The sequence below is a fragment of the Ictidomys tridecemlineatus genome, chromosome 7, assembly GCF_052094955.1.
Source record: "Ictidomys tridecemlineatus isolate mIctTri1 chromosome 7, mIctTri1.hap1, whole genome shotgun sequence".
In the NCBI taxonomy this organism is placed as follows: Eukaryota; Metazoa; Chordata; class Mammalia; order Rodentia; family Sciuridae; genus Ictidomys; species Ictidomys tridecemlineatus.
The window spans coordinates 1,359,419-1,375,269 of record NC_135483.1 but is presented as its reverse complement, the minus strand read 5'-3'; the positions used below and the strand labels follow the sequence as shown (position 1 = coordinate 1,375,269).

The 15,851-nt window shown below is 61.4% G+C and overlaps 2 protein-coding genes across 3 annotated transcripts in view; both read right to left on the bottom strand.

Annotated features, from left to right (window-relative positions):
• Positions 1-2,014: 2,014 nt before the first annotated feature.
• Positions 2,015-10,868, bottom strand: Mafa (MAF bZIP transcription factor A). Its single transcript, XM_005316098.5, has one exon. The coding sequence runs from the start codon at positions 4,384-4,386 to the stop codon at positions 3,304-3,306; it is 1,083 nt and encodes a 360-aa protein (XP_005316155.1). The 5' UTR covers positions 4,387-10,868; the 3' UTR covers positions 2,015-3,303.
• Positions 10,869-13,224: 2,356 nt separating this feature from the next.
• The window catches only part of Zc3h3 (zinc finger CCCH-type containing 3), an 83,980-nt gene continuing 81,353 nt past the window's right edge, over positions 13,225-15,851 (bottom strand). For both annotated transcript variants that reach the window (XM_013355930.4, XM_078016565.1), the window contains 2 exons: positions 15,384-15,733; positions 13,225-13,714 (listed from right to left, as the gene is read on the bottom strand). In XM_013355930.4, coding sequence (XP_013211384.2) covers positions 13,683-13,714; positions 15,384-15,733 — 382 coding nt within the window. In that variant the 3' untranslated portion in view covers positions 13,225-13,682. The remainder of the gene's footprint in view (positions 13,715-15,383; positions 15,734-15,851) is intronic.

Here is a 15,851-nt window from a genome sequence, read left to right as displayed (position 1 = left end):
GCTTGTCCTGCTGCCCTGCACAGTGGTCACCCTGGCTTCAGGCCCAGTTCCCTCTAGCACCCTCTCTGACCAAGGGCCCAAGTGGCTCTGGCCCAGAGCCCCTGTGCTGCCACTGCCCCCACACTCCTGCACAGACCCGCACACACCCTGCCGTGCAGACACACACACACTCCTGGCACTTGTATGCAGGCTTGCTCGGCAGCGGCTCTTCAGGAAACTTCCTGCCCTTGATGTCCAGAGGCCCTGCAAGGTGGGCTCTAAACCTGCCAACTTTCCTGGCCCCAGCCAGCCCACCCAAACCTCTCTGACCAAAACAACTAGAGTGGTCTGAGCCTCCCCTTTCCCCACCCCTGGTTCCCAGCTGGGCCACGGGAGGCCTGTGCAGAGGAGCCCGCAGCATGTGCTGTGGCACCATACACAGGCCAGGCGCTTCCCTCCTCTGCAGGCCACGGCTGCAGTCAGGTGCGTCCCACAGGGGCTGGGGCTGGGGCTGGGGCCGGGCCGCCAAATGGCTTCTAAAAAAGGTCTGCCAACCTAAAGCAAGCACTCCGCTCACCCCACGCAGCCCTGCTGTCCAGTTCCTTTGTCAGCTCCTCCTCGTCCTGGCTGGAAACCAGAGAAAAGAGGGAGAGGGGGCCGGGTTGTGGCCCATGGCTCAGTGGCAGAGCGTTCGCCTAACATGCATGAGGCACTGGGTTCAATTCCCGGCACAACATAAAAATAAACAAATACAATAAAGGTATCGTGTCCAACTACTACTTAAATAAATAAATAAATAAAATAAAAAAGAGGGAGAGAGGGAGGAAGAGGAAAGAGAAGTCAAACCCGGGCCCTGGCTGCAGAGAAAAGCTGGTGGCTGCTGAGGTTGCTGCCAGGCTGCTGCGTCCTGCCCCCAGCAGGCTTGCAGCCAAGCCCCCAGGCACCTGCTTCCAGGCACCCTTAGAGGTCCAGAGGCCAGGTGCTGCGCTCTGGAAGGCCAAGGCAGGGAAGGGAAGGTGAGTGCCGCTGCTGCCGCCACCCCTCCCCCCAGAAAAAGACTGCCCTGCACAGGACAGCCCCTGCACACGCTGCCCAGTGTCCAGCCTCGGCCCTATGCTTGCACTTTCTCTTCCAGGATGAAGGCACTGTGTAAAGACTCCTCAGAATGGTGACTGCGGTGTCCCATGTCCTCTGTGCTTGACTAGGACTTCCAACTACCAAAACCAGACCAGCGTCCCGGCTGCACACCCACCACTCGCTGCCCTCTTGGGAGAGTGTCTTCTGTAGGTAGATACTCTGGCCTGAGGACTTTCCTGCACAGCCTGGCGGAGCCCTGGCGGAGCCTGCACTCCCCTGTCACACTCTCACACAGTAGCTTCTGAAACACTCCCTTTAACAAAGCCCCGCCCGCCCGAGGGCCTGAATTCCTTCTCTTCCCTCGGCATTTCCTCCATCGGAGACCCAGGCTCCCCCAACCTGGGATTTTGCTCAACCCCCACCAAGAGCAGGTCGGACCTGCCTTTTCTGGGACCTGGGATTGAGCCACCGAAGTGCCCCCGGGGAAAAGGGAACCTCTGCTTCCCCAGGCAAAAGCCACCCTCTGGAGAGAGGCGTGTCCTGGAACCTTCAAGGAGAGGTGAGCAGTCCCTCCAAATCTGACAGCAGGAACCCCAAGAACCCTGGCCGCGGTGAAGGGGAGAACAGTCAGCCCTTCAGTGGACAGAGGCCAGTGGCCACTCCAGAGGAAACCAGCAGGTTTAGGGGAGCTGGGGCGGTTCCTGCCACCAGGACATAACCGTCCTACACCCACCCTGAACCTCGGTAGGTGTTGGTGGGAGCACAGGGCCAGAACCTTCCCGGGCTTGCCTGGCGAGCCTGGTCAGCCTCCTCATTCCGCACAGCCAGTTTCCACCACGTTAGTTTGGGGTCACCCGGAAATAAAGCAAAGCCCAATCCAGGAATCTCTTTTCTTACTTTTCAGGAAGAAGCATGGCAAAAATGAAAGCCACAAACAAAACAGCCAGGCTCCTGAGACTTTGGATCTAAACGGATTTATTGTTTGTGTGTGTTCTTTCCTCAGTTTCGTAGCAAATGAAAACAAAACAAAACCAAAAAACAGCAACACAACAAAACTTTTGACGAGTGGCTACTGCCCGAAGGCCCAGCAAGAGCCGTGGAGGGTGCAGTGTCGCTGGAGTCCCCACCGTGGGCCTGGGAGAACCAGGTCCCCTGACCTGACCGCGGGAGCTTCCACCAGCTTAGAGCTGCCGCCTCCCGTTCTCTCTCCGGGACAGTCCAAAAAGCGGACAAGCTTTTTAAAAAGATTCCACAAACAACGAAACACAATTCAAATTAAAACACTTTCTCTACCCGACCATGCCAGGAGGTTCAGGCCTAACCCTCCTCTTTAAATTCTTTCTTTTAGAAATACTGTGCATTACTTTATTTTCTTTCACTTCTCTTGAGAGTTAAAATAAGATATATTTCCCCAGGAATCATAAATACGATCTGGTGCATAGAGATATAGCAGCGCGGGAGTCCGGGCCAGCCCCCACCCGGCTGAGCACAGGACCCCCACCCCCCTCCCCCCCGTCGAGTACAGCAGGGCAGCAGGACCGAACGCGGCGCCGGCGTCCCTCGGCTTCGGTCTCCAGGGAACGCCGGCGGGGTGGGGGACAAGCGGGCAGCCGGGCAGGCAGGGAACCGGCCCCCGAGCGAGCGAGCGACGCATGCGGGGACTCGCGGACCGCGAGGGAACACCGGCTGGGAAAGGAGGGGGCTTCTTCTGGGTTTTCTTTTCCAATCACCAAGCAAAATAAATAAATGCTTCGAAAACAAGACCGGTTTAAAAAGGAGGAAGAGTAAAAAAGGGCAAGGAAAGGGGAGGCAGAAATCAGAGGCGGCGCGCGGGGCAAGAAGAGGCTGCCCGAGAGGACACCGCCGCGCGGCCCCCCAGCGGGCGGACGGCCGAAGGTCGAAACGGAGAGCCGCGCTCGACATATGTACAAGTGGACGCTTGCGAGGAGGTTAGACCTGGCCCGGGCTTCCCTGGACATGGCCGTCCTCCGCGTGCGGCGGGATCGCGGCAACGTCAGGACTACGACCCCAAGACCGCGCGGAGCAGGAGGGCGCAGGCGGTGAGGAGGGCCTCCACCCGGCACCGCGGGCTTCGCGGAGAGGCGCGCCGGTCCCAGCGCAGGCTGACCACCGCGTATGCGGCTGCACTGGCCCCTTGCACGCGCCCCGAGCCATTGAGTCCGAGCCGAGGTGTCGGCTGCCCGCGCGAACTTGTCCCCGGTGGCGGTGCGGGCCGGGGTCCGGCGCTCACAGGAAGAAGTCGGGCGGTGCACCCTTGGCCCCGCCGGGGCCGGGCTGCGCCGGCGAGGGCTCTCGCGGGAAACCGGCCCCGCCCGCGCCCCCGGGGCCGCCCCGGCCCGCCAGCTTCTCGTATTTCTCCTTGTACAGGTCCCGCTCCTTGGCCAGGCGCCCCACCTCCAGCTTCAGCTGCTCCACCTGGCTCTGGAGTTGGCACTTCTCGCTCTCCAGAATGTGCCGCTGCTGCACCCGCTTGAAGCGGCACGACTGTGCGTAGCCGCGGTTCTTTAGTGTGCGCCGCTTCTGCTTCAGCCGGATGACCTCCTCCTTGCTGAAGCCACGGAGCTGCCGGTTCAGCTCGCGTACCGACATAGACACCAGCTGGTCGTCGGAGAAGCGCTCCTCCAGGCGCACGTGGTGGCCAGCGCCGCCGCCGCCGCCATGGCCCGCGGCACCGTGGTGGCCTGTGCTGCTGTGGTGGTGGTGGTGGTGATGATGGTGGGCGGCGTGGTGGTGGTGGGCAGTGTGGTGTGCGCCGTGGTGGTGGCCTGTGCCCATGTCGTCCGCGCCGCCGCTGCCCGCGAAGCCCTGGCCCCGGAAGGCCTCGTAGGCCGCGGCGGCCGGGTGATGTGCCCCATGGTGCCCGGCGTGGTGACCACTGCCAATGAGTGCCTCCACCGCGTCCTCGGGCGTCAAGTTGAGCGCCTCCGGGTTGAGGTGGTGCTGGTAGCCACTCATCCAGTACAGATCCTCCAGCGCTGGCTTTCCAGAGGCGCCCCCGACGGCGCCTGGGCCTCCGCTCGGAGGCCCCGGGGCACCGCCGGCCTGTGCTGCGCCGCCGCCGCCGCCCGCTCCGCCGCCGCCGCTGGTGCCGGGGCTGGGCGCACAGAAGCTGGGCGAGGAGGGAACGGAGGAGCAGGGCGTGCTGAGCGGCGTCGAGGAGAGCGAGCCGGGTGGCAAGCGGTGGCAGAAGCGCTCGGCCTCAGGCGGCTCCTTCTTCACCTCGAACTTCATCAGGTCGAAGTCGTTGACGTACTCGATGGCCAGTGGGCTGCTTGGCAGCTCAGCGCCCATCGCCAGCTCCGCGGCCATCGCCCGGGGCCCCAGCCCCGCCGCCGCACCCGGCCGCGCCCCGACGGGCGGCGGGGGTAGTAGCGGCGGGCCTTTCGCCTGCGGAGCTCCCCAAGGGCTGTGGTCCCGGCGGGGGCGAGCGTGGGCGGGGCGCGGGCTCCGGGTTGGGGCACCTAATGGCGCAGGGAAAAGTTTCGTACAGCCAACTCGGGAGTGGTGCGCCGGGAACGATCGCCAGCCGGGCTTCTAGGGCGGCCCGGGGCCCGCTCCCGGCGGGCGGCGGGCGCACCGCCCGACACCTGCTCCTCCTCCTTGTCCTCGTCCTCTGCTGTCCCTGTCCGGCTGGTGGCTGTGCGGCCACGCCTCGGGCCCTGCTGCCCCGCCCCACGCCCCGCCTGCGCTGCTGTCCGGCCCCGCCTCCCACGGCGGAGCGCGGAGCCTCGCGCGCCTTTATAGAGCCGAGCGCCCAGGCCCGCCTCCCCGGGAGGGGGCACGCGCCCCCGGGCCAATCGGAGCCCCAGCCCTGCCGTTCTCATTTGCTTATCCCCATGGCAACCCGGAGCCCAGCTGTCAGTCTCCTGCGGGAAACAGCTGTGGGAAGGGGTGGGGATAGGCCGCCGGCAAGAGAAGCGGGCAGGGCCCCCTGGCGGCCGTGGCGGAGGACTGCAATCTCGGAGAGCCTGGGGGCGCGGTGGTGCCTGGCTGCTAGGCGGCCTGCGACCTCCCGCAGCCTCGCGTCCGCAACCCTGGGACGGGAGAGTTCCGGGAGCACAGAAGACAGTGTTCAGGAGACCCTTGGGCGCCTCAGGGTCCCTTAGGCCACCCGTCCGGCCGAGCCTCCGCGGTCCCCTAGGGCTCCGCGGGCCTGGAGCCACGTCCCGCTCCGCTGGCGGCGTCCGCACGCGGGGATCTCCGGGCATCCTGACACGGAATGACTGCGCTGTCCTCGAGCTCGCCGCGCCGGCTATTTTTAGACCCGCGGTTCGGGCGGGTTCAGGAATTCAGTCAACAAAGTTGCTGGCACCCCGGGCGGCGGGACGCCCTGCACGTGGGACTCGCTGGGCGCTGAGCTCGCGGCTCGGGTGGAGAGGAATGCGTGGGGCCACCGCGGTGCCGAGGCCCGGGTGCAAGGGGCGCTAAGGTCCCTGGAGCGTGGGGGACAGAGGGCCGGGCGTCCTCCGAGGTGCTGCCTACGCCTTGCTGCGTAGGAGCGGATGGACCGATCGTGTTGGGAAGCCCAGTGACCGCTGCTTCCCAGCGCGCGGGGCCTGACACCTGCGGGAGGCAGCCTAGCGCAAGGAGAAACCCGCAGGGTGCGGGGCCGCACGGAGCCAGAGAACAAGGGGACAAGGATGGGGACCCTGGGGGCCCCAGGGAAGCATGATGGGAGGGTGTACTTTTTTATAACTGATAATTAAAAAACTAAATTTTATTGTGATCCCAGAAACTGGGAAGGCTGAGGCAGGAGGATGGCAAATTCTAGGCCTTCCTTGGCAACTTAGTGAAAACCTGTCACAAAATAAAATAGAAAGGACTGGAGATGCAGCTCATCCCTATAGCGGGTAGAGCACACTGGGTTCACTAGCACCAGCACCACAAAAAAGAAAACACCAAAAACAGAACAAAAACTAGATTTTAAATGTGACTATCTGCAGGGAGGATGGTGCATACCTGTAATCCCAGCAACTCGGGAGGCTGAGGCAGGAGGGTGGGCAATTTAGGAAGAGCCTATCTCAAAAATAGAAAGGGCTGGGGATGGAGCTCAGTGGCAGAGCTCCCCAGGTTCAATTCCAAGTACCTAAAAAAAAAAAAAAAAGTAATCACCTATGCACAGAAAGAAAGACTGGAAGGGTGTACACAGGAAGTCACAGGGCTGGCAGGCATGCCAGCAGGTTGTCACCAGGGCTTTGCTGTGCTCCCTCTACAAGTGTCTTTTATAAAAATGCCAGGCAGGGGCTGGGGGTGTGGCTCAGTGGCAGAGCACTTGCCTATGGAGACCCTGGGTTCCATGCCCACATCTGCAGAGAATGCCAGGGGTCTGAAGTGACATTCCAAGGGCGCTCTTTGACCCTCCTCACCGCCATTCCTCAGGGTGGGGCTGGGGCTGACGATTTGGAAATCCAGGCCTTCCTCTCTGAAAAGGGCCCTGGGCAGCCTGAGCTCCCACGGCCACCTCCGCCCCTGAAGGAGGCTGCTTTGGTGGAACACATGCTGTGCCTGTGGCTTCACAGCTCCCTCCAGGTGATGGGGAAAAGGGGCCCTGAAAAGTAACCGGCCTTGCCAAAGATGACCTGTGGCAGGTGCAGACTCACAGCCCCTGCCAGGTGCTGACACTGACCACTGGGTTGGTTGGACATTGAGGCCAGGGAGTGGGTCCATTTGTCCACCTGTGTTCAGAGGAGGCTGTGGATCAGCTGGAGCAGCCCACTGTAGGAGTGGGAGCAGGTGCCTCCTGCAGCGGCCCAGCGGCCTGCTGGGTACTGCGTCCTGTGTGATGCTTAGGCACGCTGGAAAGGGAGCAGATGAAGGGGGGATGCTGGCATTGGGCAGGCTGTCCACCCGGGGTCTGCCTCAGGTGTGGCTCCAAGTCCTGTGGACAAGGTGAGGGGGTTCAGTCACAATCCCAGGAGGGTGCCAGGGAGAGAATGGTGGAGGAGCCTGCCCCCAGGCAGGTAGGAGCTCTCCCGGGGCCACAGCTCCCAGCCTCAGGCCCAGGGATCCCTGTGCTATGGTCAGCAACACCCCAAACCCACCCAGAGCCTCATCTTGCCATGAGGTGCAGGAAGCTCGATAAGGCTGGGACAGCTTTGCTGATTGGCCCTGACCCCTGTCCACCCCAACCCACTCCAACTCTTCCTCTAGGCAGGACAACCTGCCCTGGACTCTGGTTGTAGAAACCTGAGCCAGTCACCCTCACCTCCCCATCCCCCACCCCTGCCTGTCCCTGCACCAAGCACAGGTCACTCATTCATTTTCTCACCCAAGGCAGGGGTTGGGGGTTGCAGGAACAAGAGCCCTCCCGGCAGGGCAGAGGAAGCAGTTGGTGCAGGAAACAAGGGCGGGCACTGTGGTGGGTAGAGGGAGGTCTGGTCAGCTCTCCCAGGACCACCCTGGTGACCAACAGTGAGATGAAGTGACCAGGGTGCCACCAGTGGTGGTGAGCAAGGACTTCAGAGCTGGCAGGTGGGAGGTGCAGGGAGACGGCAGGGTTCAGTCCTCTGAAGCCGCCTGGGGTGGTGGGGGCCTCCTGGGCAGAGCACCAGCCCCTACTTCCTGGACCAAGCTTCTTCATAGCCCCGCACTTGGCCTCTGGAGGCCAGCAGGTCGGACTGGCTTTTAGAAGTTCTTTGAGCCCACAGAGCCACCTGAGCTTGGCCTCCACGTGGGAGCCGGGCTCTTGTCCTCCCCGCCTCCCTGCAGCTTGTTAGCCCTTGGTGCTTGGTCTGAGGGCACAGCACCTTCTTGTTTGTTGATCTGTCAGGCTGGGTGGTCCCCCTGGGTGAGGCTTCAGAGGACTCCCAGTCCAGCTGGACCCTGCAGACACCCTGCAGAGTGAGACTGGCCCCTGGTAGACCAGTGGGCACTCCTGCCAGGCCCTGGGGGACTGCAGAGAAGGTAGAAAGAAAGGCCCTGGGCCTTGGGGCTGCTTCCCATCACGCCCACCTTCCCGTCCTCAGCGGCTCCCTGGGGGGCTTGGTGTCAAAGGCTTCCCATAAATCTTCACTGAGCACCTACTATATGTCAGGGATTCCTGTTGAAGAGCAAGCCCCTGGAGCTTAGCGTCTCAATGTGGCCTCTCACTGTGTCCACGGGCTCTGTCAGGACATCTGTCCTGGGAGTGTGGGGACAGCTGTCCCTGATCCCGACAGCTGAGAGGACGGGGAGGCTGGGGTGACGGGACTTTGGAGTGAGGCAGGCATGGGCAGTGTCTTCCCACAGGGGCCTGGCGGGTGGGGCTGGAAGGGTGTCCCCACACTGTGAGCCTGTGCCTGGGGCCTTCCACTCAGCGTGTTGGCTGGCTCCCCTCAGAAGCATCCCAGAGAGCAAGGCTGTGCATCTGAAGCCACCCCCAAACCTTAAGGGGACACACTTGGAAAATGCAGCTGCCAGGGCAGGCTTCAGAGGACAGAAAGGAGCTCACAGGTAACTAGTCAATAGTTTCCCACTGCTCAGGCACGGCTCACCACATGCTTTCTGGGTCAGGGGAGGGTATTATGGTTTGGACATGAGGTGCCCCCCCTAAAAGCTCACATGTGAGCCAACGCAAGATGTTCAGAGGAGAAACGAGTGGGTTGTAAGAGTCTTAACCCGATAGGGATCTACGGAGTGAGTGGTCAGTGAAGTGACAGAGTGAGTGTGGGTGGAGGATGTGAGCATCGGGGCGTGGCTATGGGACATATAAAAAATATCTTTTTCCTTTTTGGTGGTGCTGGGGATTGAACCCAGGGCCTTGTGCATGTGAGGTAAGCACTCTATCAACTGAGCTGTGTCCTCAGCCCTGTATTTTTTCATCTTGAGAGTGGAACCTCTCTCTGCTTCCTGATCATGCTGTGAGCTGCTTTGCTCTGCCACACTCTCCGGCCATCATGTTCTGCCTTGCCTCGAGCCCCAAGGAATGCAGCCACCTCCTATGGACTACGTCCTGAAACTGTGAGCCCTCAAGTAAACTTTCCTCCTCTGAAGTTCATCTGGTTGGGTCCTTTCGTCACAGCAGCAAAAAAGCTGACTAAGACCAAGGGTCCTCCCCAGCACAGTCTGGCTGCAGAAAACACCATTCCTGGCTGGCTGGCGGCTGGAGGCTGCCTGGGCTCCTTGCCACATGGGGCTCCCACCGCGGGCGGTCTCCAGCTTCCCCAGGCCAGCAGGGGCTAGGCCACTGGTCTTAGGTCCAGTGGTGACTGACAGTGACAAACCCAACCCAGACCTCCCTCCGCCTTGGCATGGACTATTGGTGAATAGCAGGCCACAGGTGCTGCCCCCAGGAAAGGGCACCTGTGATGGTCTGGAAATGAGGTGTCCCCCCAAAGCTTGTTTGGAGGTGAAAGTTGCTGGGTTGTGAGAGCCTCAGCCTGCTCAGTGCAAGAAGCCCAACAGGGACGCGCCGCCGGTGAGTGCGGCAGGGGGGGTGTGCCTTTGTGGTTTGTATGTTGTGACCTGAGTTTAGTCTCTGTTTCCCAGTGCCGTGTCCCCAGCTAGTCCCTGTGCCACACTCTTCCACCATGATATTCTGCCTCACCTCAGGCCCCAAAGAATGGAGTCCACTGTCTATGGACTGAGACCTCCGAAACTGTGAGCCCCCAAATAAACTTTTTCTCCTCTAATTGTTCTTATCAGGTTTTTTTTGGTCACAGTTGACTAAAATAGCACGACAGGTGTGAACCCCAGCAGGCAGGGGCATAGGGCCACCTTAAGGCCAGGCTCGCCCATAAGGTGAAGGTTGGCTTCAGAGTGAGAAGGTACGGAGGACAGTCCTCTCCTAGACGGGAGCAGATGAAGGGGTGGCCAGCCCTTCAGGGAGGGGAGGGAGCTTGTTTCTGGGAGGGGCCAGCTGGAATGGGATCTGGAAGGTGGCAGCTACTGAGTCAGGTGCAGTGGCCACACCTATAATCCCAGTTACTCTGGAAGCTGAGGCTGGAGGATCACAAGTTCAAGGTACCTGGACAATTAAGTGAGGCCGTCTCAAAATACAAAACAAAAAGGACTGGGATGTGGCTCAGTGGTAAAGCGCCCCTGGGCTCAATCCCTAGTGTCACAACAAGAACCAACACATCTAAATCATATAACAAAAGAAGCTGGAGCTGTGGCAGCAGGCATGGGGACTGGTGGACCACGGAGGCTCTGGGTGGGTAGTAGGCTGGCCTGGCAGAGGGGAGGGGGTCGTGTGCAGGACTGGTCTGCTTGATTCCAGGCAGGGCAGGTGGAGCTTGTCAAAGCCACTGCAGTGCCCTCAGGAAGTGCTCTGGACAGGCCCACGGTGCACAAAGGCTGCCCAGGTCCTGTTCCATTCCTGTCATGGGAACGCAGCTCTTGGACAGGTGGTGAGTGCCTGGTTACCCCAAGCCAGGGCTTTGAGGATCCATCACTACAAACGCTGGGGCTGGGGCTGCGGGGCCTCAGGACAGGGCGGAGAGCGCCAGCTCACACAGGCCGGCTTCCTGGAAGGGGCCTCAGCTGCTCCCCGCCTGGCAGCCTCCTTTCCTGCCCCAGCACTTACGGGGACGCCCAGAACCTTCCTGGGGTGTGCACCCAGGCATGAACATATCCATGCTTCCCCCCTCCTGGGGACAGAGTGCCCTCTGCCCTGGGGAACACAGGGTAGGGAGCAGCAAGACCAACCAGGACAGTGCAGAAACAGAAAGGGGCTCCAACTAGCCAGGGGGACATCCTTCCTGGCCCCTCCCAGCCCCAGGTGAGTCCACCTCTTCCAGGCACAGGGGGGCGGCAGAGGCACACCTGGGGGTCACTTTTTGCCTATACCCCCAGGCCCACTTCCCTCTGCCAGTTGACTCTGCCCCACCACCTCGAGGCGTCCCTCAAGTTCCCTGGAGAGGATGCCACAGCCAGGGCCTCCTGTCAGCTGTGGTGGGAAGACACTTACTTGGCTGGGGGCTGGACAGTGGAGCCCTGCATGGAGCCTTGTCCCGCCCTGCCAGCAGTCTGAGGACCGCCCAGGTCACTTACAGCCTTGGGGTTCCACATGTTTCTGCTGCAGGGTCCCTATCCAGCTGGTCCCCAGGCCACCAACCTGCTACTGCTTGTGTGGACCTGGGTCTGCCTGTGTTCTTCCTTGGCACTGGAAGGGAAGCTTGTGTGAAGATAGGCCACAGGCTGGCTGCCCACCTGACACAAGGCAGCCTACGTCCCATGTCCCCCGCATCTCGGCTTTGGTACTACCAGCAGGTATCCCCGCCTCAGCCTCAGGAGCCCTCAGCCCTCAGCTGTCCTAGGAGGCTCGGAATGGGGACCTGCTCTAGAGACCCAAGGGAGACTTAGGAGAGTTGGTCCCAGGTCCCTCCTAAATGTCATTTTTACTACCCCCAGTCTGGGTGGGTGCTTGGCTGACCCCACCTGCCTCCAGGTCTCTGCTGGCCCCAAGCAGTATGAAAGTCATGGTCACCATGGAGCCAGGGGCAAGTGGCCTCCAGGGTCCTTTGGTCAGTCTCTATCACCTGATGATTGACATGTGCCCAGGGTGACCAATAGGCACACTGGACTTGGAAGAAGCGCAGGGGCCGTAATCAGGCAGGGCCCGCGGCTACACTGACCCCCAGTGGCATCCCAGAGCAGTGGAGAACCAGGACTCCATGCAGACTTCCGGAGGGCAGTGCCACATCTTCCTGGGCCTCAACCAGCAGCTGCAGGCAGTGGATAGCACCAGGGGCAGGGGCAGTGGGCCTAAGCCAGCACCATACCTCACCACCTCCTTGTGATGCCCAGGTCCTGTGTGGGCCGTGTGGCTGTCCAGCGCTTGTGGAACTGGGGCTACAACAGCAGACCTGTGGGGTGGGTCTCCCTGTGGTTCCTGGCAGGCAAATGGGTGATGGTTGCCCGTATGGCTGTCTCCTGGGCTGCTAGGACCCAATTGCAGTGGAGACCACTGGGGGCATGACCACGAGGATTGAGAATGTGCCCACGTCCACCTGTGACCACCCGTGAAGCCAGAAGTTTCCAGGGAGTCTGACCTGCAACGCCAGCCTGAGTCTACTTTGCTGATGGTGTGTGCAAACCACTACAGCTCTCCATCTGGCTGGCCAGACCTGTGTCCCCTCGGCCCAGGGAGACAGGGATGACTGCAAGCTGTCAAAGGCCTGCTCTCCGTGGGGAGCCTGTGGGAGCAGGTGAGGCAGCCCTGCGGCTGGCCACCTGGGACCAGAGCCACCAGTGCCGTTATGGGTAGCACTTCTGAGTGCCCTGAGGGTGCCCTCGCCTCTGCCATCTCCTGGGTCCGTCCAGACTGTCCCGGGAGGCGGCTCTATGCTCTGGCTGTCTGGCCCTGGTTGCCAGAGCCTGCTGCTGCTGTGCAGGCCCCAGCCCTGCAGTCCCTTGCTAGCCCCCAGCCTGGACCCTGCCCGCCAAGGCAGGCAGGCTCAAAGGCAGCCACCTAACAATCTGCTCACCCCATGAGGCCATGTGGGCATGAAAGGACCCTAGCAAGGTGGCCAGGGGTGGTGTGTGGTCAGACATGGACACGGGCCTTGCAAACGATTGCCCCCAGGTGTATCTGGAGGCCACTGGGAGGCCCTCTTGGCTCAGGCTCCAGAGGTCAGCAGCAGGGGCTCTCTTCAGCCTCGGCCGGGGCGGGGCAGGGGCTGGGGCTGGGGCTGTCCTTCCTGCCAAGTCCAGGTTCCAGCATCTGCTATCCTGTCAGATACAGCTGCAGAGGGCCCACGAGGTGGGGACGGAGACCAATCAGCCTTGGTCCTGGCCCCCTTTGAGGCTGGTGTCATGAGGCCCACTTCATGGGCAGAGATCTGGTGGACATGGTGTGGTCAGAGGTTGAGGGGCCTATACAGCAGTCTGAGGTCCTGGATGATCACCCGGGACAGCTGAGCTGCCTCCCTGGGGGGGGGGGGCTCTGGGAGAGTCTGCAGGGTAGATACCCCAATAGCCCTGTGCCCTCCAGCCTCACCCTGTACTGAGTCCTCTCTGGGTGGTTGGGCCTCCTCTGCTCCTGCCTTGACTCTAGCCTTTCCCACTCATGTCCCCAGAGTGCCCCTCCTGACCCCAAGCTGTGCTGACCTGGGCATCCAGAGAGATTGCCTCCAACCCTCTCGGCCACCTGGGGTCTCTGCTCTCTAGCTGCCCATCTCCCTCCGAGCCAGGGCCCTGTGGGCATGGGGTAGTCAGGATGGGCCAACGACACAGGACAGAACCTTTATTGCTGAACATAAAATGCCTGCTGGGGGCCTGGCCAATGGCCTCTTCCCCTGGCAGGGGTCCCGGGTGGGAAGGGCAAGGGACATACATCGCAGGGCTGCTGCCCTACCCACAGGGAGGTACAGGCCTGGGGGTAAAGCCCACACAGCACCCCACGGGGTAGAGGGTGGGGGGCAAGTCCTGGGTGCGGGACTGAGGCCCAGGGGCAGGGAGGGTAGGGCAGGTTGCCTGCTGCACAGGGCTGGCCCCAAGGAGGAAGACAAGGCCCTGGGCGCACAGGCTGCAGAAGGCAGAGAGCCAGGCAGGCAGAGTGGCGCCCCTGCGGTCCCTGGGGGACTTGGTGGCAGGTGGCTCCTCTGCGGGGGCAGAGTGATGGACAGAGCCTCTATCCTCTCCAGGGGTGAAGGTCTGAGGTAGGTGTGGGCTGGTCCCTGGGGTCCTCACAGACGCGGTTTGATGTGTAGTGGCTTCCCTGCATAGAGAGGGCAAAGGTCAGGTGCTAGGTAACCCCGGCCAGGAGGGACCACCACATCCATCCCCCAAATTTCTAGTTAGGGCTCATAAGCCCAGGCCTGCCCAACGGGGTTTTAAAGACCAGGCCACCGCCTCCCAGTCCCTGCCCACTGCCTGTCTGCTGCTGCAGAGCCCTGGCAAGCCTCTGCCTGAGGGATCAAGATGGGAAGGAGTCTTTGGGTCTCTGCAGGTCCAGGGGCCTTCCTGGGCTTGGGCAGTCCCTCCACAGGCGGGAGCCACAATACTCTGCAGGCTGAGCTATAAATATCAGGTGCACAGAGACGCAAGGGCACACACTGCTCACACCTGGGAAGAAGGCTGCCAGACGCGCGCGTACACACACACACACACACACACACACACACACACACACACGCAGGCACACGGGCAGGGGCTGAGCCGAGAATCCACAGGGTGAGTTGGGCAAGGCCCTAACAGGATGTGTGGGAAGGACACGGTTCCAGGGCAGGGGCCTCAGGAGGGAGGGGCACATCCCAGGCAGGTATATGCTCACTGGGCATCAGCCTCTCCTCCCTCCCATACATGTTCCAGGTCTGTCGGGGACCCTCTCAGGGGTAACAGCAGCCTGTGGACTGGTACTGCTGCCCACAGGCATGACACCCACGTGCCCCTGCAAGGTTCCTTCTGACATCCCTACTCAGCTGAACCAGAGCTGGGTGCCAGGCCAGCAGCAGCAGCAGGCCTAGATGCCACTGGCCTGCCCCTCCACGGGGGCTTCCTGCTAGACTGCCCCAGACCTGACTACACCTGCCCCTCACGCTGCCCTCTTGGCCAAATCCTGCATGGCCTTGAAGTCTTTCTCCTGACCACCCAGGCTACATGCAGGGCCTCCGGCACCCCATGCCTCCTCTGGTCCTGGGACAGGCTGTTGGGTTCCTGACCTTTAAAAAAAAACATAAAGAGATGGCTGCCTCAGGGTCCCCAGCTGCTCCCTGCTGAGGGGCCACCCAGATGGGAGGAGCTGGTGCTCCTCCTGGGTCGGACTGGGAGGAGGCCCGGCTGTGTCTCTGCGCTCCACCAGGATGCCAGGAGGCAGCCCCTCCACGCAGGGCTCGAGTGTGCTCAGCGGGGCTGTTAGAGAAGCCTGCAGCAAGCATCTTCCATTAACGTTACGACCGTGAAATATGACAATAAAATGATAGCCGTATGGTCGCAAATTTGCAGCCCGCCGAGCTGCGTGGGGTTTATCGTCACTCAAACACGCAGAGAGCTGTAAAATGTTTACAGAAAGGGTCGTTTGCAGCCATAAAATCCTCTTTTCTCTCCTAAACAAGGCTGAGTGGAGCCATTTACCAAGCCCCAAATGCTCATTGGGGAGAGGGAACATCTGTTCTCTCCAGGAGTGTGCGGAGATCTTCCAGAACAAATTAACAGAAAATGGGTGCTTTCTAATTAAATCAGCCCTTGGCTGGGGTGGTCTGCATGGTGGCCACTGATGCGCATGGTGGCCACTGATGCACTGGCCCTGCCCCTTGCCAGCAGAGGCATACAGGGCACTCACTGACTCACCAGCCCCCACCTGGAGACCCCCTTGGTGGGGTCGAAGTGCATATTTAAAATGACCCCTGGTGGCACCAGCCGGGTTCAAGAACAGCCAGGCTGCCTACCTGAGTCCTTGATGAGGGGGCCTCTTGGAGCCCGGACCCCGGGATGGCCTCCTGGACTTGGCGAGGACTGCAGGGAGATGAAGGACGGCAGCTTGCAGAGGCTACCTGAGCCTGTCCTGGATGAGGCGGCTCTCTCTTGGAGAGATGGCTCCTCCTGGTCCAAAGTAGAGGGGGGAGAGGAGGGGGCGGAGGGGGTGGAGGGGGAGGAAGCCTTTGATGACAATGGCGAGGCTGAAGCCAAAGCCTGTGGGGAGGGGGAGGGGGAGAGGGAGGGAGAGGGTGGGACTGCAGCCCTGGAGGTGGGGGAGCTGGGCGTCTGTCTGGTGGGACGCTGGGTAGCCGAGGGCTTCCTGTAGGAAAGGGAAAGGAAGAGAGCAGCAGTAAGGGTGGGCAGCTGCCTGGCAGTCAGGGGCTCTGAGGGCACTAGCAATCTCCTGTTGCAACTATCCCAGTGACAGGTCTCCTGGC

Bases quoted from the DNA above. Each gene is read 5' to 3' on its own strand.
- Mafa (XM_005316098.5), bottom strand. From the start codon at position 4,386: ATGGCCGCGGAGCTGGCGATGGGCGCTGAGCTGCCAAGCAGCCCACTG.